Below are 27977 nucleotides of genomic sequence, written 5' to 3' on the forward strand. Positions count from 1 at the left end.
CTACTGCCAGGCGTGGTGGCACGTGCCTTTAATCTCAGCACTCGGGAGGCAGAGGTAAGAGGCCACCCCGAGACTACATACTGAACTCCATGTCAGCCTGGGCTAGAGTGAGACCCTACCTCAAAAAACCAAAAAAGGATTAGAGAGATGTCTTAGTGGTTAAGGTGTTTGGCTGTGAAGCCTAAGGACCCAGGTTTGATTCTGCAGGTCCCACATAAGCCAGATGTACATGGTGGCCCATGTGTCTGGAGTTCATTTGCAGTGGTTGGAGACCTTGGCAGGTCCATTCTCTCTCCTTCTCTCTAATAAATAAAATAAATCTTAAAAAAAAAAAAATGCCGGGCGTTGTGGTACACGCCTTTAATCCCAGCACTTGGGAGGCAGAGGTAGGAGGATCCTTGTGAATTCGAGGCCACCCTGAGACTAGGTGAGCCGTCAGCCTGGGTTAGTGGGTTAGAGTGAAACCCTACCTCGAAAAACCAGAAAAAAACCCTCAACCACCAAAAAAAAAAAAAAAAAAACCCCAAAAAACAAAACAAAACAAAAAAACCACCCACACAAACAACAACAAAAACAACCCACAACTACTGACCTGCACCCTCCACATGCACATGCAGGGCAGGCAGAGAGAAAAAGAGCCGGGGGACGGGACAAGTGCTCTGGAATGCCGTCTCAGGGCCGCTGCACTCATGACCTCACACTCCACACAGGTCTCCACTATGCTGGGTGCGTCAACCTCCGTCATGGATGTTGGAGCAGGGGGGTGGGGGGGACCCATCAGAGGGACAGGTTGTAAAATAGGGATTCTGTGGAGGTGGGGGGGGGGCAAGAGAAGGTAATAGGATGACCAAATACACCAAGTGCACATGTAAGGATTTTTTTGGTCTGGATTTTCGAGTTAGGGTCTCACTCTAGTCCAGGCTGACCTCCAACTCACAGTGATCCTCCTACCTCTGCCTTCTGAGTGCTGGGATTAAAGGCGTGCGCCGCCACGCCCGGCTCTACGTGAGAATTTTAAGGAAAACCAAAAGCCAGCCGGGCGTGGTATGGCACAGCTTTAATCCCAGCACTGGGGAGGCAGAGGTAGGACTTCGGCTGTGAGGCCAGTGAGAGACGGCGACACGAGAGTAAGCCACGCAGGGCCAGGCCGGTACAGCGGCGTGGGCCACAGAGCCTTCCCCTGCGCTAAGAGCAGCCCGAGCCCAGTGCGGGGAGGGGGCGGGGGATGAACACCGGGCACCAGAGCGTCTAAGCAGGTCTACAAAATTCTGTCCCGAATCTTTCAGCATCCTCTTTATTTTTTCTTTTACTACATCCATCTCTTCGCACAAATCCATCACTTTGTTTGACAATAAACTTTCTCTTGAGCTTAGGCTGTTTCTTGCAGAGGCTGAGACAGTCCGACCCGCTGTGCAATTTACAAAGTAAATGTCAAGTACAAGGAGCCAAAAAGCAGGATTAAATCCCTGCTTCTGGTCACCTCACTTTCCAGGGCGTAAGGAAGAACAGAATACTGGACCCTATGTGGGCAGGGAAGGGGAGGAGGGACCCCACAGAATGCTCTCTGGAGAGGGGGGGTCTTCAACATGGTCTGTTCTCCCTGGCCCTGGGCCAAGCCCACTAAGCAAATTCAGCACAAAGAGCACATTGTCTCCAGGAGCAAAGCCCTCCTAGAAGACAGCTACTTTTTTAAAATTTCTTTCCTATGTTGCATGAAATTCCCCGAAGCAATCTTCGGCCACTGGCAGAAAGCAGCCTGGGAAGTGACTCACACCCCCCCCCCCCCCCACGGCGCACCTGTCTCCTCCGGCTCCCCTCAGCACTGGGGTCTGTTTCCTGTCGTCAGGGAGACCGACTCCTCCGGGAGCCTGCTGCTGCCTGCTGCGAACAGACCCCTCGTATTGTGTCCCTGGCAGTGAACTAGCGCTGCGTACTCTTTCACTCTGGGAGGCAGGACGGACGTGCAGACAATTCAGGAGAGGTGTGGACACCAGCGTAAGGCAGGGCAGGCAACCTGGACCAGCTATGCGTCATCTGAGGACAATGCTAAGCTCTGGGTTGGTGCCCACCTAAGCAGTGCCAAACTTTAGTGAGGCTTCAGCAGGCTATGAGGAACGAGACTGACTTTTGTCACAAAGTAGAGCCTCCGTGGGGGTCAGAGGTAGATGACAGCAGTGGTGTCGCCGGGCAGAGACAGGTGTTTCGGGAAAAGGTCAGCCACAGTCTACACGCTCCTATTCATTTAACCAGTTTTTCTGCTGACGCTTTGATGCTGGCCTTCTTGGTACTTATAACCTGTTTTCAAAAGTGAAATTAAATAACAACAAAATCCCAAATGGGATTTTGAACAAATAAATAACATATTTACACGAGTATATCATGTGGAGAGATCCCAGCATGCCCGAGATGGGGAACCAGGACTGCCGTAGCTGGCGCGGGCTTGGATCTGGCTCCCAGCCAGGTACAGAGAGGTCTGCCGTGGAAGCCGATGAAAGGGTGCGGTGAGGTGGGGTCGGCCGAAGGTGCTGAGGCGCTGCCGTCATGCGCAAACCCGCCGCTCTCCCACACAGCATGGTGCAGGCAGGGGCGCGCAGAAGCTGATAATCCACCTGAGGAGTTGCTCCTGGGGAGGCCAAGGGCCTCATCTGAGCATGGGCACAGGTGGGCATATCCAGGCTTCTGTCCCAGGAAGCACAAAGTTCTTCAAGCCAGTTGTAGCAGGACAAGGAACCAAAGTCAAGAACGGTCTCTTGTGGCCTTGAACTATGTGACAAGGGGGATGTGGAATTCGTTTGTATCAAAGATCAGGGGTCTTCTGGGTGGGCTTGGGTCCCTGTCGGCCTTGTGGAGCAGCTTGAAGAGCCCGGTTCCTATGTTCATGGGGATGCCCATGATGATGCACTCGGACACGCCTGCAGACAAGCAGTGCGAGGTCAGAGACCAGAACCTGGCGTGGGGCCCAGCTCCACTGCCTATTTAGGCCAGTATCACTTTCCTTTCCGCCTATGACAGTGGGGGAGGGGCATCAGAGAAGCACTGTGCCCCTAGGACGGTGCCCACCCTCAGCCCAGTGGTGCGCTGGAGACCAGGTCAGCTCAGAGCGTCCTCCTCCCTCACCCGAGTCAAAGGAACGTGATGGCTCCTCGTTAGAGAACACTCAGCATGGACAGCCAGGACAGGCACGGAGCCACCTGTGCTTCCTCAGCTTAAGGTTTTTCGAGGTAGAGTTACGCTCTGGCCCAGGCTGACCTGGAATTCACTCTGTAGTCTTAGGGTGGCCTTGAACTCATGGTGATCCTTCTACCTCTGCCTCCCAAGTGCTGGGATTAAAGGTGTGCACCACCACACCTGGCTCAAAAATATTTTATTTTTATTTATTTGACACACAGAGAGGCTGAGAGCAAAAGAGAGAAAGAAAGAAAATGGGCATGTTACAAATTCCACACACATGCACCACCTTGTGCATCTGGCTCTTGTGGGTCCTGGGGAATTTGAATCTGGGTCCTTGGGCTTTGCAGACAAGCACCTTAACTAAGCCATCTCTGCAGCCCATCTCCTTCTTTTTCATTTCACCCTTACCACTCCATTCTCAACCTGTTTTCCTGCATTATTCTGGGGTAGGAGGTTGAACTCAGGGCCTTGTGCATGCTAGGAAAAAGTACTCTACCACTGAACTATATTCTGTCTCTCACATGTTAAGCTAGTTTTTACATTAATTTATAGCAGTTACTAACCCTGTGCCCCTTTATTAATTTGCAAGTAGAGAGAGACAGACAGAGAATGGACATGTCAGGGCCTCCAATTGCTGCAAACAACTCCAGATGCATGTACCACTTTGTGCACTTGGCTTTATGTGGGTACTGGGGAATTGAACCCAGGCCATTAGGCTTTACAGGCAAGTGCCTTAACTGCTGAGCCATCTCTCCAGCTCAAATTAAGAGTCGTTCCCCCCTCCCCCCAGTGCTAGGAATTGAAACCAGGGCCTCACACATTCTAGGCAAGCACCCTACTATTGAGCCACATCCCAGACCCCTGTGCTTTTCTTAAAAGTATAAAGAGGAGCTGGAGAGATAACTTAGAGGTAATGGCACTTGCCTGCGAAGCCTAAGGACTGACGTTCAACTCCCCAGGTCCTACATAAGCCAGACTCAATGTGACCCATGTGCAAGGTGGCACATGCCTCTGGAGTTTGACTGCACTGACTGGAGGTCCTGGTGTGCCAATTCTCTCTCTCCTTAAAAAAAAAAAGTTTAAGGGCCAGGTGTGATGGCACATGCCTTTAATCCCAGCACTCAGGAGACAGAGGTAGAGGATTACTGTGAGTTCAAGGCCATCTTGAGACAACATAGTGAATTCCAAGTCAGCCTGAGCTAGAGTGAGATCCTACCTCCAAAAAAAAAGGGGGGGAGAGTTGGGGAAGATGGCTCAGAGATTAAAGGTGCTTGCTTGCAAAGCCTAACAACCTGGGTTCAATTTCCTAGTACTCATGTAAAGCCAGATGCACAAAGTGGCACATGCATCTGGAGTTTGTCTGCAGCAGCTGGAGGCCCTGGCATGCCCATTCTCTGTCTGTCTCCTGTCTCTCTCTGCTCGCAAATAAATACTTAAGAGAAAAATTCGAAAGAGCCAGGCATAGTGGCACATGTACTTGGGAGGCAGAGTTAGGAGGATCACTGCCAGTTTGCCAGTTTGAAGCCAGCCTGGGACTACAGAGTGAGTTCCAGATCAGCCTGGGCTAGAGTGAGATCCTACCTAAAAAAGAAAAAAAAGAAAAAAAAAAAGAGCCTGGCATGGTGGCATACACCTTTAATACTGGCAGTAGGAAGGCAGAGGTAAGAGGAGTGCTGTAAGTTCGAGGCTAGCCTGGGAATAGAGTAAAACACTACCTTGAACAAAATAGAGACAGACAGACAGACAGACTAAAATAAACCTAAAAAAATGTTAAGAGTACCAGAAGTGGTGCATGCTTGTCATGTCAACTACTTGGGAGGCTGAGGTAAGGTTGTGAGTTTGAGGCTTGCTTGGGTTACACAGAAGACTGTTAAAATTTAAAAAACTGAGCAAGAAGCTAATACTTGGGACAAATCCCAGGTGTGCTTGGTGAACGTAGCTTACCCTTCCGTCTTGTTGGGCAAATCCACGCACAAGCAGAACAGACCAGGAAGCAGCTCTGAGTCCCGAGGACTGGCTCGGAAACCTCACAGGAGTGCAGTGCCTGCTTTGGGTCTGAGTGGCCGAGGGCCTGGGCCAGGTTCTAGATCCTCTTACACCCTTGGCCTCTCACCAATTCCTACCACCGGCCTGCAGGTCTTGTGGACTCAAATGAGTTAAGGCAACGCCTAGTGCTTGATGCCTAGTGCTCCGGGGGAGACGCTGATAGCCCCCTGTCACACTTCGTACCTCCTGGGCCAGCCTGCCTCATGACACATGACTAGAGGCAGCAAGGTCCACTGCCCATGTCCTGGCACTGCGGAAGTGCTGGCTACCTGCCCTGCCCTGCCAGGGGCTGGGATACTTGGAGTGTGTGGTACCTGGCTCAAAAATGGCGTGTTCCCTGCCTTTCCAGGAGGGAGGTCAGCAGTCCACTGCTGTTACTGGGCGGCTGCCCAACTACTGTCAGCCCTGGGTCACACAGGGTGTGTGTGAGTCATAGCTTTAAGGGCTAAGATCCTCACAGACTCAGGGTCCATCTTTTCTTTTTGGACTCTAAAGTATCCGTACCAACAGAGAAGCCAGCTCACAGGCAGGCGATGTGGAGGCCCAATTCTGTGACCTGTGACTTTACTCCTGAAACAGTAAAAGCTCTGCCCGCTCAGTCTGCTCACTGCCCAGAGGCCTTAGCTCCAGCCTGAGCCACAAGCAACAGAGCCATCTGAGGACGCAAACTTACCGCACACGGAATCCTTCTGTCCAAAGTAGGCGGCGTCAAAGAGATGGTCAGCTGTCTTCTCAAAGGAGGCCAGCATCAACACGCTCTCCTTCATCTTGGCCAGGCCAAACCTAGTGATTCCCAGGACCTCGCCCTGCATTAGGGGACATAGTAAGGGGGGTCCCAAGCTACTCACAGAACTGAGCCAAAGTACTGTACCTCTCACCATCACAATCAACAAAACTGGGCACAACTGAAGGCCTTCAGTTTATCAGCCCGGCCTTGTTATCACATGAGACAGGGTTACCATGGAGCCTTATACTTGCTCCAAGATGCTGCGTAACAAAGGATTAGAAAGCCTTTTTTTTTTTTTTTTCGAGGTAGGGTCTCACTCTAGCCCAGGCTGACCTGGAATTCACTATGGAGTCTCAGGGTGGCCTTGAACTCAAGGTGATCCTCCTACCTCTGCCTCCCGAGTGCTGGGATTAAAGGTGTGCGCCACCATGCCCAGCTAGAAAGCCAATTTTTAACAGAGAAGGATGGGATACTTCTTTATACTAAACGCCCCGCACTGTGGTACAGGCTTGTCTAGGAAATTCATGGAAACTTGCTGCCCTACCACACTGCTGTGGGGAGTACAGTTCTTCAGAAAAGAGGGAAAAAATTACCAACCACCTCCAGCAGTCCCACCTAGCCTCCTACGTGCCTCTCAGCCTACTCTGCTTGGAGACGGCTACAGACGAAGCACACCGAATGGGCTTAATGAGGAATCAACACCCCGGGTCGCCATGAGCATCCCGAGGCTTTTGGCAGAGGCCAGACTGGCTGTAGGATAAAACTGAGGACAAGGACGCACACGTGCTCCAGCCTCGTCCTCACTGCAGGGGCCGAGGTGCCCAGGAAGTCGTACTGCTATGATGGGGTTTAACCGAACACCTGGCCCTACTGCCTACTACAGCCTGGTTTCTGGCAACGTCTCATTATCTTGACAGCAGTTGCCACAGCACCACGGGCTCAGTGACAACCGCGCAGGCTGGAGCTTCCCTGCCACACACCTTGTAGGTCATCAGGTCGGAGAGCAGCATCACGTGCCTCCGGTCGATGCTCATGCCGTGGTTGACCATCGTGTACTGAATCTCGTTGATGATGGTTGTCCGCGCAGCCTCGATGCCCAGGGTTTTCTCCACCTAGAGAGAGATGGGCGTGAGTGGTGATGGCCGCTTCTGACGCTACCACTCTCTCACCTGCCTGGCCTTGCGGGCTTCCAGGCTGAACGGTACCTCGTAGGTGTTATTGGAGGTCGTCCGGGGGCCCTTCACACCGTGGGTGGCCATGACTGCCCGCAGGTTGTCACCCTCCACCAGTAGCTTGTACCTCTCCTTCCCGCTCTGCTCATCGATGTGGATGACAGCTCTGGACACCTCTGGGATGCCCTGGACCACCACCTGGATTCACACGCACAAAGCTCAGGGCCCTGCCACACCTCGGCCCAACCTGCAAGGACTCCATGACCTGGACTGCTGACCTCACCCGTCCTGCTCCCAGTCATACGCTAACCCTTGGCATGCCCACGGCTTCCTGGATCAGGGAGCAGACAGCCCAGGGGACTGTGCTGCTTTCTACAGTCTGACGAGAAAGCAGGAAGGACTCTAAGGGACGGGGCTGCAGTGGCAGAGCTAAGAGAGAAACCTGACAGAGTCCCCTAGGGATGAGGCCATGAAGAGCTGGGTGCTGACCCCAGTCTCAGCAGTGGTCTGCTCCCCAGGCTCCACTCTTGGTTATCTGTTTCCTCAGGAGACACGGCTTTACCTCACCTTGGGCAGGTCCTCTTTGAGGAACTGCAGCACGTAGTACATGGAACTTTTGCTGTTCTCCCGGGGAGTGACGCACACCACAGCCTCACCATGAACAGCCACGTCGCCAGGCTTCACCCGCAGCTTGGATGTGCAGATGGAGTACCGCACGGTCTCCGCGTTCACCTGCAAGGTGCCAGAGTCGCTCAGGACAGACGCCTGCAGGTTTCTGTGGCTGAGGTTCTGATTGCACAGTTGCTCTCCAAGGATCCTTTTTAGTTGTTTTCACTCTGTCACCCCTTGGCAACATTTTAAACTACCACAGATTCTGCTACCCCATGAATGAAAAGCCATGTTCAACTCATGACAGCCCATAAAGAAGCTCTGGGGAGGCTGCAGGGCAGAGGCCTGGAGGCTTAAAAGCTTCTATGGGGGCTGGAGAAGATGGCTTAGCAGTTAAAGCATTTGTCTGCAAAGCTAAAGGACCCCGGTTCGATTCCCCAGTACCCATGAAAGCCAGATGCACAAGGTGGCACGTGCATCTGGAGTTCATTTGCGGTAGCTGGAGGCCCTAGTGCACCCATTCTCTTTCTCTCTCTCTCAAATAAACAAATAATGTTTTAAAAAAAGCTTCTATGGAACTTCCTTCCATGTAACTATGTAGCTGAAGATGAGCTTGACCTTGAACTTCTGATCCTTCCATCTCCACCTCCCAGGTGCTAGCACTGGAGGTGTGCTTTCCACAATCTGTTTATAAGCTTGCTTTATGTCACTTGTGGGGTTTGACCCTTCTTGTGGTTCAGGGACTGAATCCAGGACTGCACGGGTAGTAGTACGGACTTCACTACTGAGCTGCACCCCAGCCTGTAAACTAATCCTGCTACACAAGCTGCCAGGCAGGTAGCAAAATGACAATGGTCCCTGAGAGTGGCTCACAGAAAATTCTCTGTGCTAGGATAGGCTTAACTTCCGAGAGTGAGAGAGGGAGAGGGAGGGAGGGAGAAAAAACACACACCAGAGTGAGTCTGCAGTGCACATCTGCCTCCGTGCCTCTGCCTGTCCGAGAAGGGCGGACACTGTCCAGCCACAACCTACCCCCACAAGTGGTGATACAAGAAGCCAGGTCAAAGCTGCGTGTGGTGGCGCACGCCTTTAATCCCAGCACCAGGGAAGCAGATATAGGAGGATCGCCATGAGTTCGAGGCCACCCTGATTAGTGAATTCACATAGTGAGCTCCAGGTCAGCTGGGGCCAGAGCAAGACCTTACCTCAAAACACCAAAAAAAACCCAAAAAACAAAAAACACAAAACCCAACAACAAAAAAGGCCAGATTAATCTACCCATGAGAAAAAGCATTCAGCAAACCAGCAGGAGCTGCGATGGGACACACAGGTCAGTACAACAGCTGGCCCTGTGGTCCTCCAAGACACGAAAGTCCCACTCACTATCCCAAACCACGTGACGGAGAACTGGCAGTGTGGCCAGCACCCAGTCTCAGTTTCCTATTTGTCTACCAGATGGCCATGTCTATGCCAGGGCAAGCTAAAGGAGGAAGGAGAACGTGGCGGCAAGTGGGGAGACCAGCAGAGACAAGGGAAGCTCGGCACCCCGGAGTCCGCCGCAGGCCCCACAGGATGACTCCTCCACACTTCATGACTCACTTCCAGTCTCAGAAGTCTGATCCGCTCCAGGGAGAGCTTGACAAGAATAAAGCAGTCGTCGGGAAGAAACACTTCCTCGATGTACTCTGAGATCTGCGGTGGCAAAAGGGCAGAGGGTTAGCAGTCCCCTCCCTGCTCCAGGCATCACGGGCTCGCTTCTGTGGCGGGCTCCCCGGAGGGCCCTGGCGCGTCCTCACAACGCTGCCATCTTCTTTCTCTTACCTCCCCTAGGAGGGTTTTCTCGATTCTGCCTTTCACGAGGCGGGCGTAATCTGCGTCGTCATCCTTGTCGAGCTGCGCTGTGATGATTGGAGTGCTGCAAGAAGGAAAGGGGATTGGCGCACCAACCTGGGGCTGGGCGCGTGCAGCGCCGCTGCCAAATCCGAGAGCTGGGTCCGGCCGCGACTCCCTGAGCACTCGCCGCCTCTGCCTCTGCCTCCGCTCTCATGCGGGCTTGCTAGTGTGAGGAGCTCCTCAGACCGCCCCTCCCACCAGGGAAAGCTTTGCAGAAAAATCTTCCTGACCTAGGGAGACCGCCTTTCTTTCTGGTCCTGCCCGGCCTCCACTACATCATTTTGACTTATTTCAGTGGCTTTTTATTTTATTATTGTTATTTTTGGTGTTGTTTTGAGGTAGGGTCTCACTCTGGCCCACAAACTAACTACATCGTCTCAGGGTGGCCTCACACTCATAGTGATCCTACCTTTGTCCCCTGAGTGCTGGGATTAAAGGCGTGTGGCACCACGCCCGGCCTTGAGTGACTTCTTAAAAATCCATGCCAGGTGTAGAAGTGCACACCTTTAACCCCAGCACTCCAGAATCAGAATCAGGGAATCACTGTGAGTTCAAGAGCAGCCTGGACTAGAGTAACTTCCAGGTCAGTGTGGGTTGAGAGCCTACCTTGAAAGAAATTAAAAAAAAAAAAAATAGCCATGCATGGTGGCACACGTCTTTAATCCCAGCACTTGGGAGGCAGAGGCAGGAAGATTGTCATGAGTTTGAGGCCACCCTGAGACTACATAGTGAATTCAGGTCAGCCTTGGCTAGAGTGAGACCCTACCACAAAAAAGGGCTGGAGAGATGGCTCGGCGGTTAAGGTGCAAAGCCAAAGGACTTCAGTTTGATTCCCCAGTACCCATGTAAGCCAGCTGCACAAGATGGCACATGCATCTGGAGTTCGTTTGCAGTAGTTGGAAGCCCTGGTGCACCCATTCTCTCTCTCTCACTCTGCCTCTTTCCCTCACTTCCTCTCTCAAATAAGTGAATAAAATTAAATTAAAAAAAGGGCAGGGGGCTGGAGAGATGGCTCAGCAGTTAAGGTGCTTGCCTGCAAAGCTTTATGACCCAGGTTCCATTCCCCAGTACCCAGGTAAGGGCAGATACAGAAGGTGGCGCATGTGTCTGGAGTTTGGCTGTAGTGGCGGGAGGCCCTGGTGTGCCCATTCTCTCTCTGCACTTCTTTCTCTCTTAAATAAATTATATGTATCTACCTCTCTATCTATGTAATAAATTAATAAATAAAAATCCGAAATACGATCAACCCAAGTCCCCCGCCCCCTGAGTATTAAACACTGAGCTGCTGATGAGTCACAGGTATGCTTGGACGTGAGGACATCGGAACTGTAGGAAGCCAGGTACCTGATGGCCTTGGACGCGTTGATGATTTCTTTAATTCGGGGCACACCCAGGGTGATGTTCATGGAGGCCACCCCTGCAAAGTGGAAAGTCTTCAGGGTCATCTGGGTGCCTGGTTCGCCAATGCTCTGTGCACAGAGAGCGCCCACTGCAGAGCCTGGCTCCATCTGCGCTCTAGAAGGAAAAGGCACGGGTGCACACAGGAGCTGGGGACAGGCTTCTGCTGCTTCCCTTTCGACAGCAAATACACACCTGCCACAGGATGAGCCTAGCATGGGCTTGGGACAGGTGTCAGTGGGGGAGGGGGGTTTTACATGGTCGGAGGTGCTGCCAATGCAAGAAAATTCTGCATGACCGTCATGTGATGAATGGGACAGGTGTCCACTGTCTGGAGTCTAAGTGGCTTCCTCACAAATGGTACTAAAGGTGGGCATAGCAGCTGGCATCTGCCATATCCACTCGAGGAAGAAAAGACTCGAGAAATGCCTGCAATGTCTTCCAGGTCCAGCTCCACTGGAGGTGCTCGTGAGCACTGATCAGTCGCGCAGCCTCTGGCAAGGAGGATGCCTGTGCGTGCAGGACTCGGAGCCCATGCAGAGCACAAACTACTGGACCCCGTGTGGAGAATCAGTATCTTACCTCATGTACTTGTCCCTACAGGTCTCCAGAAACTTTTCTATTTGGGTGGGGGTGATCCGGTCCAACTGGTATAGCACGCGGGGCTGCAAGGCAAAAATAAACAGTCAAGCCCTGTGGCACCTGCAGAAGCTGGGTCCCGGCACGCCCGGAAGGCCGTTACCTCAGTTGTGCCGTTATCGTTAATGCCGTATTTATCTCTGGTTTTCTTGATCCTCTCGGAAACCCCCTTGATGAATTTTTTTATTTCCTGAAACACAGAGCAACCATCAGCTGCATGCTTCTGGGTAACCTGCGTGGCACCGCCACTTCATAACTACAGGAGTGGATAGAAGCTGCCACAGAAGGGCAACTCCGCACAGGGTGTCTATTTCAAAGTGCTTTCGAGGAGCGTGGCACGCGACTCATGCCTAGGCCACACATGCTTTAGCTAAGGTGTTCCTTGGGCCACTTGACTCCACCTGTTCAACGGCCTTGTTCTCTTTCCTACATGTGAGAGCACCGCTCATGTCCTACACCCTACACTCAGAAGAGGCATGACTGGACCAAATATACTTTCTCTCTCTCTCTCTCTTTTTTTAGTACTTTATTTGAGAGGGACAGGGAGAGAGAGGGAGGGAGGGAGGTGGGGGTAGCAGAGAAAGACAAAGATGCAGACGAAGGGAGTAGGCATGCCAGGGCCTCTGGCACTGCAAACCAACTCTAGATGCATGCACCACCTTATGCATCAGGCTTACATGGGTCCTGGAGAATCCAACCTGGGTCAGCAGGCTTTGCAGGCAAGCACCTTGACTGTTGGGCCATCTCTCCAGCCCCCATATGTACTTTTTAAATCTCAAGACTGACTTATTCTTTTGTGTGTGCGTGTATGGCAAGGTGTGCGTGTGGAGGCAGGTGACAACCCAGGTGTCCGTCTTTGCCTGCCACCTGGTTTGAGGCAGGCTCTCGTTTGCGCTGCCTTCATCAGGCCAGTCAGCCCATGTGCTTCTGGGGATCCTCCAGACTCTGCCTCCCATCTTGCCACAGCAGCCCTGGGATTATAGGTGTCCTTGCCAGTACACCCAGCTTCGCGTGGGTTCTGAAGATCCGAACTCAGGTCCTCATGCTTATGCAGCAAGCACCTTATCTGCTGAACCCACTCCCCAGCCCCCAACTGATGGATGTCTTGAGGGTCTATTTCTCTGGAAGCTGTGATGATCACTATAAACATCACCTGCTAAAGCACACAGTACATGCATTTCAAATATATGCACTAGAATTACCTACATTTAAAAGAAAACATTCAGGGCTGGGCATGGTGCATGCCTTTAATCCCAGCACTGGGAAGTACAGGTAGGGGGATTGCTGTGAGTTTGAGGCCACCCTGAGACTCCATAGTGAATTCCAGGTCGGCCTGGGCTAGAGTGAGACCCTACCTTGAAAAACCAAAATAAATAAATAAATAAAAAGAAAATATTCAGCCAGGTGTGGTGGTGCACGCCTTTAATCCCAGCACTTGGGAGGCAAAGGTAGGAGGATCGCAGTAAGTTTGAGGCCACCCTGAGACTACACAGTGAATTACAGGTCAGCCTGAGCTGGAGTGAGACCCTACCTTGAGAAATCAAAAATAAATCATAAATAAATAAATAAAATAAAAATGTGACCACAGAACTGAGATACCTGAAACAAATGTGTTCAGCAGACTGAAACATAAATCTACTTTTGTAAAAATAAACTCCTGGGGCTGGGGAGATGGGTTAGCCATTAAGGCACTTTCCTGCAAAGCCAAAGGTCCCAGATTCAGTTCCCCAGGACCCACGTAAGCCAGATGCACAAGGTGGCACATGCACCTGGTGTTCATTTGCGGTGGCTGAAAGCCCGGTTGTGTCCATTCTCTCTCACTCAGATAAATAGGTAAAATAATAAAGAAATTCCTACACATTACCTACTGAGGGCTTCTGTCTTCTTAGCTCCTAGCTACACTCTATCTCAACCTCGTCAGGGAAATCTCGAGCTTCCCATAGATTACCTAGCAATTCCTAGTTACTGTCTTTGCTGAGTGCAAAGTACTAGCATTTTTTTTGTTTGAGATACGGTCTCATTATGCTGCCCAGGCTGGCCTTAAACTATGTTCAAGTGCTTCTTCCATCTCGGTCTCCTGAGCAGGTGGGAGTAGAGGTCCATGCCATCATTTCTGGCTGTGAGGGTTAAAACACTTGTGTCCACACAGTCCATGGTCCATATGCCTTTTCCAGCCTGCTGCTGCCTGGCTGGAGACCTCCCTCAGGCACCAAGGTATGAGCTCCACCACGGGAGCAGAGGGTACTGGGTACTTTCTGTGACACTGTCTTTGCCCATGGAGGAATTTAGTGTGGCTGGACATGGTGCACGTTTATAATCCCCAAACCCAGGAGGATGAGGCAAGAGAATGTGGACTTCAAGGCCAGTCTGGGCTACAGAGTTAGGCCCCATCTTAGAGAAGAAAGAAAAGAGAATCATTCTGTCTTCCACAAGTCTGGGTGGCCAAGGGCTACTACCTGAAGGTCCATCACACCCTGGCTGCCCCTTCCCCATGGCACGGCCTTTCCGTGGCCCACTGAGCTAGTCTCTTCTACTGCACAGCGTAGACACGTGCAGGCGTCCGTCCCTGCAGCTCAGCCATCCTTCTACACACAGAAAGGACTTTTACTTAAGAAAAGATGGTATGGGGGCTAGATAGATTGCTCAGCGGTTAAATGCACTTCCTTGAAAAGCCTGATGGCCCAGGTTCGAGTTCCTAGTACCCACGTAAAGCCAGATGCACAAAGTTCGTCTGCAGTGGCTGGAGGGCCTGGAAAGTCCATGCTCTCTCTCTCAAATAAATATATTTAAATAAATAAATAAGAAAGAAGGAAGAAAGGAAGGGAGGGTGGGTCCTGTGTGATAGCACATCTCTTTAATCCTATTACTCAGGGGGGCAGAGGTAGGAGGCTGGAAGTTTGAGGCTGGAAGTTTGAGGCTAGCCTGGAACTACAGAGTGAGTTCCAGGTCAGCCTGAAGAAAAAAAAAAAAAAAAAGAAGGGATGTTATAAGAACTTGGACCTTCCCAGAAGCTGTTGTTACAGAGAAGCTCTCCAGACTCACCCACCATGAGCCAGGGATACACTTGAGACCTGCGGGAACCGGGGGACACATCTGGGGACAGTGTCTTTATTGCAAAGGAGAGATGGAAAGCAGACGGAGCGGGCAGTTTCTTTCCACACCTCTCAAGACAAAGAGCCTCTTCCACCTTAGTGATTTTCACCCTCTGCCACTATCTGGCCCAGGAACTGGCACTCCATCAGCAGGGGCTCAAGGCTGCCTCACCTGTTAGCACAGGTAAACACATGCAGCACTGAAGACCGAGTAGACATGCCTGTGAGGAGCTTTGCATGCGCGCGCGCACACACACTCTCTCTCTACTACTCAGCAGGCAAAGGGAAACACGTTTCAGTGGCTACTCATGTGGACATGCTCGCAGGGGCCTGGTTGAAAAGAACGCTTTCTCTTACAAGAAGGCTAGGACACACGTTCTGTAGGACAGGGTTAAAGAGAAGTCAAAAGCTCCAGTGTGAAACATGCAACTAACTGATACTGAATCCAGGCGTACGAGACTGAGGTAACCTGTAGCATGGCAACTGGCAGGCAGTTAGTCACACGGTCAACCAATTGTTAAGAGTCTCACTCTCATTCCAAAGAATGCCAGGGGCCCAGGGGCCAGCCTCTGGCAAGGGCCAGGGCCCTCAGAGCAGCCTTAGCTGAACCTTTCTCAGATCTGTTCTGGCCAGCGGGTTTTATACCCTTCTCGGCAAATCAGAGTTCATCAAACAACGAGCTCGTGGACAAAGGACGTGCTCAGCTGCCTTGGCATCCCCAAATTAGCAACGTGTGTGGACTAAGCCAGGGCTCACTAAAGACACTGGCCACCCACAAAGCAGGTCACAAGAAGAAAGACACCAGGCCCGTGTTTGGCTTGTATCTGCCGGAACCGGGACAGAGACGCGTAGCCTCCAGTGCTGACGGGGCGGGCTGCTGCTGGCGCTAACCCTGTATGCTTGACAGCCACACCATGCTGGCACGTTACCTCGTTGTATTTCTCATAACCTGTCTCAGTGAAGATCTTTAAGGATGAACAAGAAAATAAATCGCATAAGCATGTGGAAGAGACAAATTGCAATTCTTATCTATTAAAAGAAAAAAAGGAGGGACAAAATGCCTGCAGAAAAACCAGTACCAGTGCTGTTGGGTGAGTCACACTCTAGAGGACCGTGTATTTCCGCCTCGCACACCTCCACTCGGGAATACAAGTGGGGGCAGAGCTCCCCTGGCAGACACACACCCCTTGGCCTACTGTTCTCTGGCTGCAGTTGAGTCACAATCCATGCACAAAGGTGACCATTTGCTGGTTTCTGTGTCCCTTTGCTTTTGATCGTAACCGTGATTATAAACACAAAGGAAAAATCTTGCCTGAGCAGGTCTGCTCGATGAAAACCCAAAAGGCAAACCAACCAAAAGCCCTCCAGAGTCACAGCCAGCGAAGGATGGGATGACTCTGGATCCCAGAGGCAAGGGCCTAAGTGACAATGACAGGAACTCATGACTGGGGAGCAGTGGCTCACAGAACAAGAGTGAGGGTGGCGGGCGGGGGATGGGCCACGGACTCAAGCAGATCAGTTCTCTTTTCCCCACGAGGGAGTCACTTGTGAGAAAGACATGGGATACATCCTTTGCTGGGACAGTGAGCTCTGCCTGGCTGTGCCGACGTCTCAATAAAGGAGCTGAGTGGCACGTACCTGCAGGAAGCTGTCTTGGCAGCAGAGGAACTCGTTCTTCTTCATAATGGCCTCGGTGGTCAGGGTGAGCTCGTTCTTGCTGAGAGCAGGCTCGCTCTGACACGGGAACACTGCCTGAGGGTCAGCAGCACACAGTGTTATGTGGGGCGGGAGGGGGATCAGGGCAGCAGAAGGTTGCAGATTCCCCCCCCCCCTTTTTTTGAGGTAGGGTCTTGCTCTGGCCCAGGCTGACCTGGAATTCACTATGGAGTCTCAGGGTGGCCTCGAACTCATGGCAATCCTCCTACCTCTGCCTCCCAAGTCTGGGACTAAAGGCGTGCGCCACCACGCCCGGCTCAAGGCTGCTGAACTCAAGGGACATAAAACCTAACTGAGCTTCTAGCAGCCCGTGGACTCTTTCACATGAACAGACAGAGCTCCATGCTAGGGCAGTGACCAGTTCCATTACTTCCCAACTCTCCCCCTAGCCCAGGCTTGCATGGAAGACATTGTAGCCAGGCCTGGTGGTCCAGGCCTATAAACCCCAGCTACTGGGGAGGCTCAAGGCAGGAGTGTCACAAGTTCAGACCTGCCTGGGTGACTTACTGAAAACCAGCCTTCAGTGGCAGGGCACTTGTCTAGCAGGTGTGAGGTCTGAGGTTTATTCCCAGGACCACAAAATCCAACCATCCAAGTAAGCATTTCAACAGTGAAGACACTATAATGGTTCTTCTCAAGCTCACAGGGCTTCCCTGAGCTTAAGTAGCCATATGTTATTTTACTGAGTTGTGACCCACTCTCTACTGATGGCTTGCTTCTACTGTAAACAATCTGAATTTTTTTCTTTGCACATTAAGACCACTTTTGTAGGTCAAGTTTCTGTAGGAACATCTGGGTTAAAGGGCATGCAAGCTTAAGTCCAGATCAAAACTGTCAAACTACCCTCCAGACATTTTGTTGGCTGCAGGGATGGCTTAGTGGTTAAGGTGTTTGCCTGTAAAACCAAAGGACCCAGGTTCAACTCCCCAGGACCCACATAATAAGCCAGATGCACAAAGGTGCCTATGCATCTGGAGTTCCTTTACAGTGTCTGAAGGCCCTGGTGCACCCATTCTCTCTCTCAAATAAATTGCAGCCAGGTGTGGTGGCGCATGCCTTTAATCCCAGCAATCGGGAGGCAAAGGTAGGAGGATTGCTGTGAGTTCGAGGCCTCCCTGAGACTCCATAGTGAAGACCAGGTCAGCCTGGGCTAGAGTGAGTGAGCCCCTACCTCAAAAAACAAAAACAAAAACAGAAAAAATTGCATTTCTGGTCATGGTGGCACACCCCTTTAATCCCAGCACTCAGGAGGCAGAGAGGCAGGAGTATCGCTGTGAATTCGAGGCCACCCTGAGACTCTGTAGTAGATTCCAGGTCAGACTGGGCTAGAGTAAAACCCTACCTTAAAAAACAAAAATAAAAAAACTGCATTCCCAGCTGAAATAGGTGAAGAGAGCAGCCATGGCCTATAAACCTTGTCCCTGGTGCTCTGTACTAGACACAAAGGACAGCAAAGCCTTGTGCTGGAGAAATGGCTTAGTGGGTAAAGCACTTGCCTATGAAGCCTAAGGACCCAATTTGAGTCCCTAGAGCCCATGTAAGCCAGATGCACAGGCTGGTATATGCTTATGGAGTTTGTTTGCCATGGCTAGAGGTCCTAGTGTGCCCATTCTCTTTATCTCTTTGTCTCTCAAATAAATAAAATATTTAAAAAATAATTTTAGAAAATGAAAAGGGAGTTGGGCATGGTAGTGCATGCCTTTAATCCCAGCACTCAGAAAGGAGGCAGAGGTCAGAGGATCACTGTGAGTTCAAGGCCACCCTGAGACTACATAGTAAATTCCAGGTCAGTCTGGGCTAAAGTGAAACCCTATCTTGAAAAACCAAAAAGAAAAGAAAAGGAAAAACAAAAACCTCTTCCACTGGCAATGTATTACAACCAATACTAGACTTTCAAATGAAAACATTTTTTTCTCTTTCAATCCTGGAACATTACATAGACTAACATAAAGATGAAAGATATTAACGCAGGGCTGAGGAGAAGCCTGAAGTATGGACCAGGTACAAATGGTACCTACCTCCTAACAGTGCCCTGAGAAGCGCCCTTCAGAGTGCTCCAACTTACTCTGATGTTATCCAGGACCCGTTTAAACTCCAGTGGTTCATCTTTCCCCTCCATGGCCGCAGGATCTAAGCCATCTCCCCCGTAGATGAACTGGATGATGTCACCGGTGGAGCTCCGCACAGTCAGATCATACTGGGAGCAGAGGTCTTCCAGGGACTTGACCAGCCTTCTCTAGGGGAAAGGAGAAGGCTTAGCCATCTGGGGAGCACTGCTCACCCGTGCAGACGATGAGGCACGCAGCACAAAGGCACAAGAGGAAGGTATTTACTTCGTGCGTCAGTGCATCTACGTATGTCTGCAACAGAAACCCTCGCCCAGCCCCCAAAGGCCTCTGCAGACTCTGTCTTCCTAGCCGTGCCCTCCTGCTGCCTAAGGTATAAATTCATGCAATGGCTTTGCATTTCTAAACACAACTTAAGCCAGGAACCCTGTAGACATCAATGTAAATTACAGAGAAATCAGGTGCAGGCTCTGTTCTAGGAAGGTGGGGGCGGGAGGAGAAGAATGGGAACGCTGGGGCCTCCAGCCACTGCAAACGAACTTCCAGGCAACTCCAGGCATGTGCACCCTTTGTGCATCTGCGTAACATGGGTCCTGGGGAATCGAACCTGGGTCCTTTGGCTTTGCAGGCAAACGCCTTAATTGCTAAGCCATTCCTCCAGCCCGAGACCTTATCTTTTTTGAAAAACCAAACCACTAAAATAAAACAACCCCCCCCCCCCAAATACTGGTACTTATGGGCATCTGAAATGAAATCCTTTGCTGTGGCCTATGGAAGGACAGAAGGGAGGGAAGGATTCTGGCCCGTTTGCTAGTCGGGAACATTTGCAGCCAAGCTTGAGCAGAACAGCCAAGTGGCCCTCTGGCTTAGCCCTGTACCCGGCCTGTCTCCCTGCTGCTGAACAGCGCTGAGAACAGCTTCTCCCTAGTGCCCAAGCCAAAGCCTGGGGAGTGAGTGCACTTGCCAGTAACGAAGGACAGGAACAGTGGCTGGGTGCATGGGAATGTCGTCATCACACCCAGGTTCACACTAGGCAACAGGCTCGGGAGCCTGAATAGGGGCCCTGAACACACTTCCAGCTCATGCTCCCCGCAAGCACAGCTCAGGCACTCATGGCTCTGGCCTGGTTCCAATGTTCAAGATATACAGGATAATTTGGAACATATATAACCGTTTTTTGGTTTTGTTTTGTCCTTTATTTCTAGGGCATTTCTAAAATTTCCCCTTTAATACCGAGACTGGCCAAATTAAAGCTCCGTGTACAAAACATGCAGACCCTCAGCAGTCTCAGCCCGCAGAGCCCTGGCCCTTCTACCGTTGCTGGCCTGTTTCTGCAAGTTACCTGCATGTAGCCGGTTTCAGCTGTCTTCACGGCTGTGTCGACCAGACCCTCCCGGCCAGCCATTGTGTGGAAGAAAAACTCAGTTGGTGTTAAACCAGAATAAAAGCTATTAGCCACAAAGCCCTTGGCAGCGGGGAGCTAAAGAGAGGTAGAGAAAAAAAGGAAAATCAAATAAAAAGACTTCAAGGCCCACAGTTCTAAAACCCATCTTCAGAAAATCCCCCATCTTCAGGCTATAAATACTTGGGCAATGGCTCCTGAACCAGCAGGGGCCGGCACTGGCACCCGTTGCTCAGGGAAGGGAAACCCAACCTATTATCCTGAAATGGCAAAGACCCTGGAGAGCAGCTCACCTATTTTATGGGGAAACCACTGCCTTCAAGACATCCCTCCTGTGGGCTCAACCTGCCTACTTCCAAAACATCCCCAAGCATAGCTACTGCTGATGGAGTTTCATTCTGAACACTGAAAATGTACAAGTTGACTGTGGTTGACAAGTGTGCAACTTGATGACTATATTAACAGTCACTGAATACCATGACATAGAGTGTATACCGATGTAAAAAGCCATATGGAAACAGCCATTGACTTTTGATAGAGATAGAGCTGTGTTCCTCAGGAGTGAAATCTAGACAAACAAGCCTTCAAGGTTCAATCGGATGCACTATCACTTACCTTGGAGTGTTTTTCAAAATGAGGCAAAGACCTGTTTTCAAAGCCGTCTGGCACTCGAGAGCCACTGATGGCTTGCTGTCCCACACAGGCAATCATCTGTGATATGTTAATGAAGGAACCTGGGAAACAGGTAAAAATGTAACATCACGCACTGCAGTGGGGGAACAGAAGAATGAGGGACAGAACAGGAACGCGGCCGAGCACGGTGCTCATCCTCCCGCGTTAAGGCCTGCGCAGCGAAGGCCAGAGCTGTGTGTGCTAAGACACTGCGTGGCCAGCAGTCGCAGGAGGAAGGCAGAGCTGAGGGAGGGCTCGAGGGCATGCCCGCGCTGGGCGAAAGCTGGGGAAGAGCCACTGAGTGAGGCTTTCAGAGGCAGCAGAGGCCAGGCTGGGCTCCTGGAGGACTGGGGATTGGACATGAAGGAAGACGAGGAGGAGGAGGAAGAACAAAGGAAGGGAGACCCCAGCTATGCGCCAGGAGCTGGAAGCAGAAGGTAGAAGGCAGCAAGGTCACAGTGTGGACTTTATTCTATAAAAATCCACACTTAGTGCTGCAGAGATGGTTCAGTGAGCCCATTTTCTCTTTTTTCTTCAAATAAATTAAAAAAAAAAAATTTAAAGAAAAAAAAAGGGTTGGAAAGTTGGCTTAGTGGTTAAGGCATTTGCCTGCAAAGCCCAAGGAGACTCATGGTTGACTCTCCAGGTCCCATGTAAGCCAGATGCACAACGATGCAAACATGCAAGATGGAACATGCACACAATGGGGTACATACACCTGAGTTCGACTGCAGTGGTTGGAGGCCATGCTGTGCCATTTTTCTCTCTCTCTCTCATACACACACACACACACACACACACACACACACACACACACGGTTTGCCTCAAAAAAAAGAAAGAAAAAAGAAAAAAAAAAGGGGCAGGGGGCTGGAGAGATGGCTTAGTGGTGAAGGCCTTTGCCTGCAAAGCCAAAGGAACCAGGTTCAATTTGGCAGGACCCACATAAAGCCAGATGCACAAAGTGGTACATATGTCTGGAGTTCATTTACAGTGGCTAGAGACCCTGGCATGCCCATTTTCTCTCTCAAATAAATAAATTAAAAACAAAACAAAAAACTAACAAAGAGAAGGCTGGCGTTCTGAGTTTGAACATGGGAGATTCTGAGTTTGAACACAGAACTATGAGTCTGTATAACTATGAAGTTAACATCTGCGGTTGGTGCTGTAGATCACTGATAAAGCAAATGTTTTGAGGTGCTGGGTTTGATCCTAGGCCAGCAACACATACACAACAATCTGATGAATTATGACTAGTTAATGTGGCTGGAAGACAGATGACATTTTCTTCTTGGGTGTACCAAGTGGAAGTTGTCCACACTCTGTTAGAGAAGCCCTAACCCATGCTCATGTAAGCAACAGAGAGAAAGGGAGTGGATCAGACATCAAAACAGAAGTGACCAGCTGGAAAAAGGGTTCAGTGGGAGGGGGAGGTGGTATGAGCAGGTAATGGGGGTGAATACAATCAAAATACATTACATAGATATATAAGACGCTCAATAAAAAAAAGTAAATCATCGTATTTTTAGGAAAGAATATTTTGCCATGTTGATATATTTTTAAAAACTCTCTAGACTTCTTTGTAGCATCAAGTTTTATCAAAGCACCCTCAAAGTCAGAGTCTACCTACATTAACAAAACCAGTTCCTCCAAAGAAGTTTAACTTCCTCAGATGTAAATAATTATGATTTAAAAAGATACGCCTTTAAAGAAATAAAGACCCTGTATGAAGTTATAGCTATTGAAAGTATCTGTTCTTGGGCTGGAGAGAAGCCTTAGTGGTTAAGGCGCTTGCCTATGAAGCCTAAGGACCCAGGCTCAATTCCCTAGTACCCATTTAAGCCAGATGCACCAGGTGGTGCATGCATCTGGAGTTTGTTTGCAGTCGCTATAGGCCCTGGCACGCCCATTCTCTCTATATATATCTGCCTCTTTCTCTCTCTCTTTTAAACAAGTAGATACATAAAGATAAAAGTACGTTTTCTTGCCAGGTGTGATAATGCATGCCTTTAATCCTAGTACTTGGGAGGCAGAGGTAGGAGGATCGCTGTGAGTTCGAAGCCACCCTGAGACTCCACAGTGAATTCAAGGGAAAAAAAAAAAAAAGCACGTTTTCTTCTGGTGTTCAGATGAAACATGCACTGTTCGCATGCATGTGGAGGTCAGAGGACAACCTCGGGTGTTCCTCAGGTATCATTTTTACTGAGCACCTTTTAATGAGACAGGGTTTCTCAGTGGCCTGGAACTCCTCTAGTTAGGCGAGGACGGCTTGCCAGTGAGCTCCAGAGATCTGCTTGCTTCGCCTTCCCCACCACACCTGAAGATTTAACTAAAGAATCAACACACCCTCCTGTCTACAAGGCAAGCCCTTAAACAAATCGAACTATGCCCCAGCCTGAAGCTACGTATCCGGGGGATCACCCTGAAGCATGCCCGTGAGGGTCTGTGCACCTTTGGAGCCGCACAGGGCCATGGTGAGAGGGCTGTTGCTCTTGTCCAGCTCGCGCAGGCAGGCGCTGCCAGCATGGTCCCGGATCACAGACAGCTCCTTCAGAATCAGGGCCTGGGGAGAAGGAGAGCCATGCTCCAGGTCTGCAGACTACAACGTGTTCAATCGGACATTCACAGAAAGCCTAACAGCATTCGGCATCAATAACACTGATAAAGCTCATTAATCTTATGACAATCACAAGGCTACAGCAAAGTCGGGTGTGGGGGCTCACACCTTTAATCCCAGCACTTGGGAAGCAGGGGTAGGAGTTCAACACAACCCTGAGACTACACAGCGAATTTCAGTTCAGTTCAGCCTGAGCTAGAGTGAGAACTTACCTTAAAAATTTTTTTTAAAAAGCCAGGAACACCCCCCCCCCCGCCAAAAAAAAAAGCCAGGCGTGGTGACGCCTGCTGGTAGGAGGATCACCGTGAGTTCAAGCCCACCCTGAGACTACACAGTGAATTCCAGGTCAGCTTGGGCTAGAGGGAGACTCTACCTTGAAAAAACAAAAACCAAAAACCAGAAAAAACCACAAAGAAACAAAAAAAAAGTGAGCTGGAGAGATGGGTTAGTGGTTAAGGCGCATGCCTGAAAAGCCAAGGGCCCAGGTTTGATTCCCTAATATCCACGTAAAGCCAGATGCACAAGGTGGTGCATGCATCTGTAGCTCATTTGCAGTGGCCAGAGGCCCTGGTGTGCCTATTCTCTCTCCATCTGCCCCTTTCTCTCTCTCAAATAAAAAAATAAATAATTTGAGCTGGGGAGATGGCTTAGCGGTTAAGACGTTTGCCTGCAAAGCCAAAAGATCCCAGTTCTATTCTCTATGATTCATGTAAGCCAGATGCACAAGGGGACACATGCATCTGGAGTTTGTTTGCAGTGGCTGGAGGCCCTGGCCCACCTACTCTCTCCTTCCCTCTCTGCCTCTTTCTCTCTCAAATAAATAAAAAAAAATTTAAAAATCAATCAATCAATAAATAATTTTTAAAAATGCTACAGCTACATAAATTCTTTCCTTTAAAGGTTCTGGAATAGTGAGGATGGTAAAAATTGTAACAAGCGGGTATGGTGTCACACGCCTTTAATTCCAGTGTGTGGCAGGCAGAGAACTGCACGTACTACTTACACAATCCGCCCACTTTGTTTTCATGGCAGGCTCTCGCTCTAGCCCAGGATGACCCGGAACTCACCAGACTGGCTTTGAACTCATGGCGATCCTCCTGCCTCAGCCTCCCGCATGCTGGGCCTAAAGGTGTGTCCAATTTGCCTACTTTTCTCCCCCATGCACACATTTCAATTCCCATGGGCTACTTTATGGGAACATTCTGGACGATGAGGGTAAGCACAGATTGCCAGCCCTCACCTTACCATTTAATATGCTGGATCAGGAAGGAGTCATGATCCTACCAAGGCCTCAAGTCATTTTCCTCTTATAAAAAATATTGTATTGCTGGGTATGGTAGCCTACCTCTTTAATCCCAGCACTTGGGAAGCAGGAGGATCACTGCCAGTTCGAGGCCACACTGAGAATACAGGTCAGCCTGGGCTAGAGTGAGACCCTACCTCAAAAAACAAAAACAAAAATAAATTAAAAAAAATTTTTCTTTAGTGGGCTGGAGAGATGATTTGGCAGTTAAGGAGCTTGCCTGCAAAGCCAAAGGATCCCAGTTCGATCCTCCAGGACCCACGTATGCCAGGTGTACAAAGAAGCACATGCATCTGGACTTCGACTGCAGTGGCTAGAGGCCCTGGAGTGCCCATTCTCTCTCTCTTTTACTTTATCTGCTTCCTCTCTCTCTTTCTCATATAAATAAATAAAAATAAAAATATTTTTAAAAATTAAAAAAACAATTTAGCTAGGTGTGGTGGCACATGCCTTTAATTTTAGGCAGAGGTAGGTGGATCCTTGTAACCTTGAGGCCAAACTGAAACTACATAGTGAATTCTAGGTCAGCCTAGAGAAAGACTCTTATCTCGAAACCCCCCCCCCAATTTTTTTTTAATTTGTGCATTTATTTGCAAGCAGAGAGAGAGAGACAGAGAGACAGAGACAGAGAGAGAGAGAGAGAGAGAGAGAGAGAGAGAGAGAGAGAGAGAGAGAGAGAAGGAAGGGAAGGGCAGGGCAGGGCAGGGCAGGGCAGGGCAGGGCAGGGCAGGGCAGGGCAGGGCAGGGCAGGGCAGAGCAGAGCAGAGCAGAGCAGAGAAGAGAAGAGAAGAGAGATAGGGAAGATCAGCATGTCCGAAGGCCTCTGTGCAGCAGGATTTACATGGGTACTAGTGAACTGAACTTAGGATGTCAGGTTTGCAAGCACCTTTAACCACTGACCCATCTCCCAGCCCCTGCAGCCATTTTCTACATGACAACAGTGAGAAGCGTGTCCACTAAGCTCTGTCTAAGCAGCAGTGAGACCGAGGATGAGCTCATCACAGAAGGGGAGGCTCTAAGGCTCGGGCTTGTGACTCTGAGACCAGGGGCTACCCAGAGAGAGGCTATGTCAAAGCACCTTCACAGAGAAAGAAAAAGTATCTCGCAACAAGTTAGTTTCTCCCTATTTCTTTTTGTTTGTTTTTCTTTTTCAAGGTAGGAGCTCATTCTAGTCCAGGCTGACCTGAATTCACTATGTAGTCTCAGGCTGTCCTCGAACTCACAAGGATCCGCCTACCTCAGCCTCCTGAGTGCTGAGATTAAAGGCATGAGCCACCACAACCAGCAGTTTCTCCCTATTTCAAAAGATGTATTCCACCAGAAATGTCCCTTTTTTGAGGCAGGGTCTTACTAAGTTTACCAAGCTGACTTTGAACTCTCTTTAGTGAAAGGTGACAGATTTATACTATCTGAAGAGAAATCAGAATACCAGCTTTGACCTCTGAAATCTCTCTGCATTAGCCTCTGAGTGGCTGGAATTATAGGCGTATGCCATCATTCCTAGTTTGGAAAACTGTGCAATGCTCAAAGAGCCTTTCTTCCACACTTGGGTGAGTTAAAGGTCATAGCTACAGACGGCAGGGGAGAGGCAGGTGTGGTGGTGCAAGTTTGTAGTCCCAGCACTCAAATCTGAGGCAGGAAGGCCTTGAGTTCGAGTCCAGCCCTGGGCTGTACATTGAGACTGTCTCAAAACAAAACACAACAAAACCTTGGTGTCTCTATGTCTCTAATTGCTGATCCCGGTGTTGAAAAGACTTCAGTGTGCCAGCAGCTGATTCTGACCTAAGCTAGAGGAGCCATCCGCTAAGGAGTTTCACAGGTAAGGGGTGGTGGGCTGGTAAATGACTAGCAGACATGGATATTGCCTGTCTGTGAGCCCTTACTGACCACCCAAACTCAAGAGGAGTAGTGTGCACTCTGCCAAAGGACGCTGAAGACACAGAGGGCGGAGCCCGGAAGAACAGTCTCAGAGGGGCTTGGGTGAGCTCAGCCCCAAGGGAACGAAAGCTCTCCCTCATGAACAGTAACAGACGCCAACATGGGGCCAAGATGGCGCTTTCCTTCTATGTGCCCTGCCACCTTCTCTGAGTGGCTTTGGGCGCAGCCTAGCACGGAGCGCGCTCAAGGCAGGCCTCACCTCCAGCGTCTCCTCGGCGGTGCAGCCCGGCTGCTGCTGCAGCTTGCCCGTGTTCAGGGCCTCAATGTACTCGTCACACTTCTTGTAGCCGGCGCTCAGCAGCTCATTCTTGGCCTTCAGCAGTCCCTGGCCGGGCGTGACGTCACCGATCCCAATGGAAAACCCGCGGTTGGCTGCAGAGGCACGGACCGGGAGAGTGGGACAGCGGTGAGTCTTTTTAGTGACACGGCGGCATAGAGTTCACACCTACTCCGTGCAGCCTGCACGGCAGAGCACACGCAACCCCACAGGAACCACGTTCTTCCCAGACATACACACCTATGAGGTGGTGTCATTACAAATTAGGAACAGTGAGGTTAGCAACTAGCAATAAACTAGAATTAGAGCCGGGCGTGGTGGCGCACGCCTTTAACCTCAGCACTCGGGAGGCAGAGGTAGGAGGACCACCGGGAGTTCAAGGCCTCCCTAAGACCCCGTGGCAAATTCCAGGTCAGCCTGAGCTAGAGAGTGAAACACTACCTCAAAACAAATTAAATAAACTAGAATCAACATAGCAACGTGCTGTAAAAGTTATGTGAACATGCCTCAATTTCAAATGACGTCGAGTGCTGGACTCGCCCTGTGATACCACAGGGAAATGTGGTAACTAAAATTGCCAAGTGAGGCGCTCCCGTGGCGCAATCGCTTAGCGCGGTACTTATAAAATTGCCAAGTGAAATCAGACAAGCTCTCATAACGCGATTAAATAGAGGCCTTTTGTTTCCGTCCCTAAAGTCACTTTCTGGGTGGAACGCAGCTTGCTTGGCTATGACGTAACGCAGAGGCAGAGCAGTGAGGAGGCTAACGAGCGGCCCTCCGGCTCTGACTGCACCTGGCTTGGGACAAGTCTGCCAGCCCCCCCTTCTCACGGCCCCTCTAAAGCAGAGGAGACACACCGGCGCAGGAGGGGCGCGTGGCTCAGTAGCAAAGTGCCTGCTGAGCACATGGAGACCGGGGTTTCATCCCCAGCCAGGGGCGAGGAGCGTACATGTGAACTCTACCGGAGGGGAGAGCAGGCCTAACCTTCACACATGAAGAAACCAAGTGGGTGGTTGTGCGGTCAGTGGCTTAGCTGGGCACAAAAGGAGATGCCCAGGATGTTTGCAGGCAGAGGGTGAACAAGCTTACAGGCTCAGAAATGAGCCCACCAGGTTCTGTAGACACTCACAGGAGAAGAGAATGTGCTGGATACAAGGACACCTGGTGCCGAGTTAGGAAAGGCTCGAGGCTGCCTCTGTGGGGGTGGTGGCAGTTCCTCCCCAGGAATGGAACCAGAGGCT

The 27977-nt window shown here is 50.5% G+C and overlaps 1 protein-coding gene across 1 annotated transcript in view; it reads right to left on the reverse strand.

Moving 5' to 3' along the window:
- Window positions 1–1042: 1042 nt before the first annotated feature.
- Polr3a (RNA polymerase III subunit A) overlaps window positions 1043–27977 on the reverse strand; it is a 50269-nt gene continuing 23334 nt past the window's right edge. The window contains exons 16-31 of the mRNA XM_045137105.1: window positions 26659–26831; window positions 23053–23164; window positions 20547–20665; window positions 19872–20009; window positions 18529–18699; window positions 16386–16499; window positions 11759–11845; window positions 11599–11681; window positions 10963–11133; window positions 9547–9640; window positions 9325–9417; window positions 7684–7848; window positions 7150–7314; window positions 6925–7056; window positions 5891–6023; window positions 1043–2912 (exon numbers count right to left, since the gene is read on the reverse strand). Of these exons, the coding sequence (XP_044993040.1) occupies window positions 2764–2912; window positions 5891–6023; window positions 6925–7056; window positions 7150–7314; window positions 7684–7848; window positions 9325–9417; window positions 9547–9640; window positions 10963–11133; window positions 11599–11681; window positions 11759–11845; window positions 16386–16499; window positions 18529–18699; window positions 19872–20009; window positions 20547–20665; window positions 23053–23164; window positions 26659–26831 (2099 nt within the window). The 3' untranslated portion in view covers window positions 1043–2763. The remainder of the gene's footprint in view (window positions 2913–5890; window positions 6024–6924; window positions 7057–7149; window positions 7315–7683; window positions 7849–9324; window positions 9418–9546; window positions 9641–10962; window positions 11134–11598; window positions 11682–11758; window positions 11846–16385; window positions 16500–18528; window positions 18700–19871; window positions 20010–20546; window positions 20666–23052; window positions 23165–26658; window positions 26832–27977) is intronic.

This window comes from Jaculus jaculus, chromosome 18, assembly GCF_020740685.1.
Source record: "Jaculus jaculus isolate mJacJac1 chromosome 18, mJacJac1.mat.Y.cur, whole genome shotgun sequence".
Lineage (NCBI taxonomy): Eukaryota > Metazoa > Chordata > Mammalia > Rodentia > Dipodidae > Jaculus > Jaculus jaculus.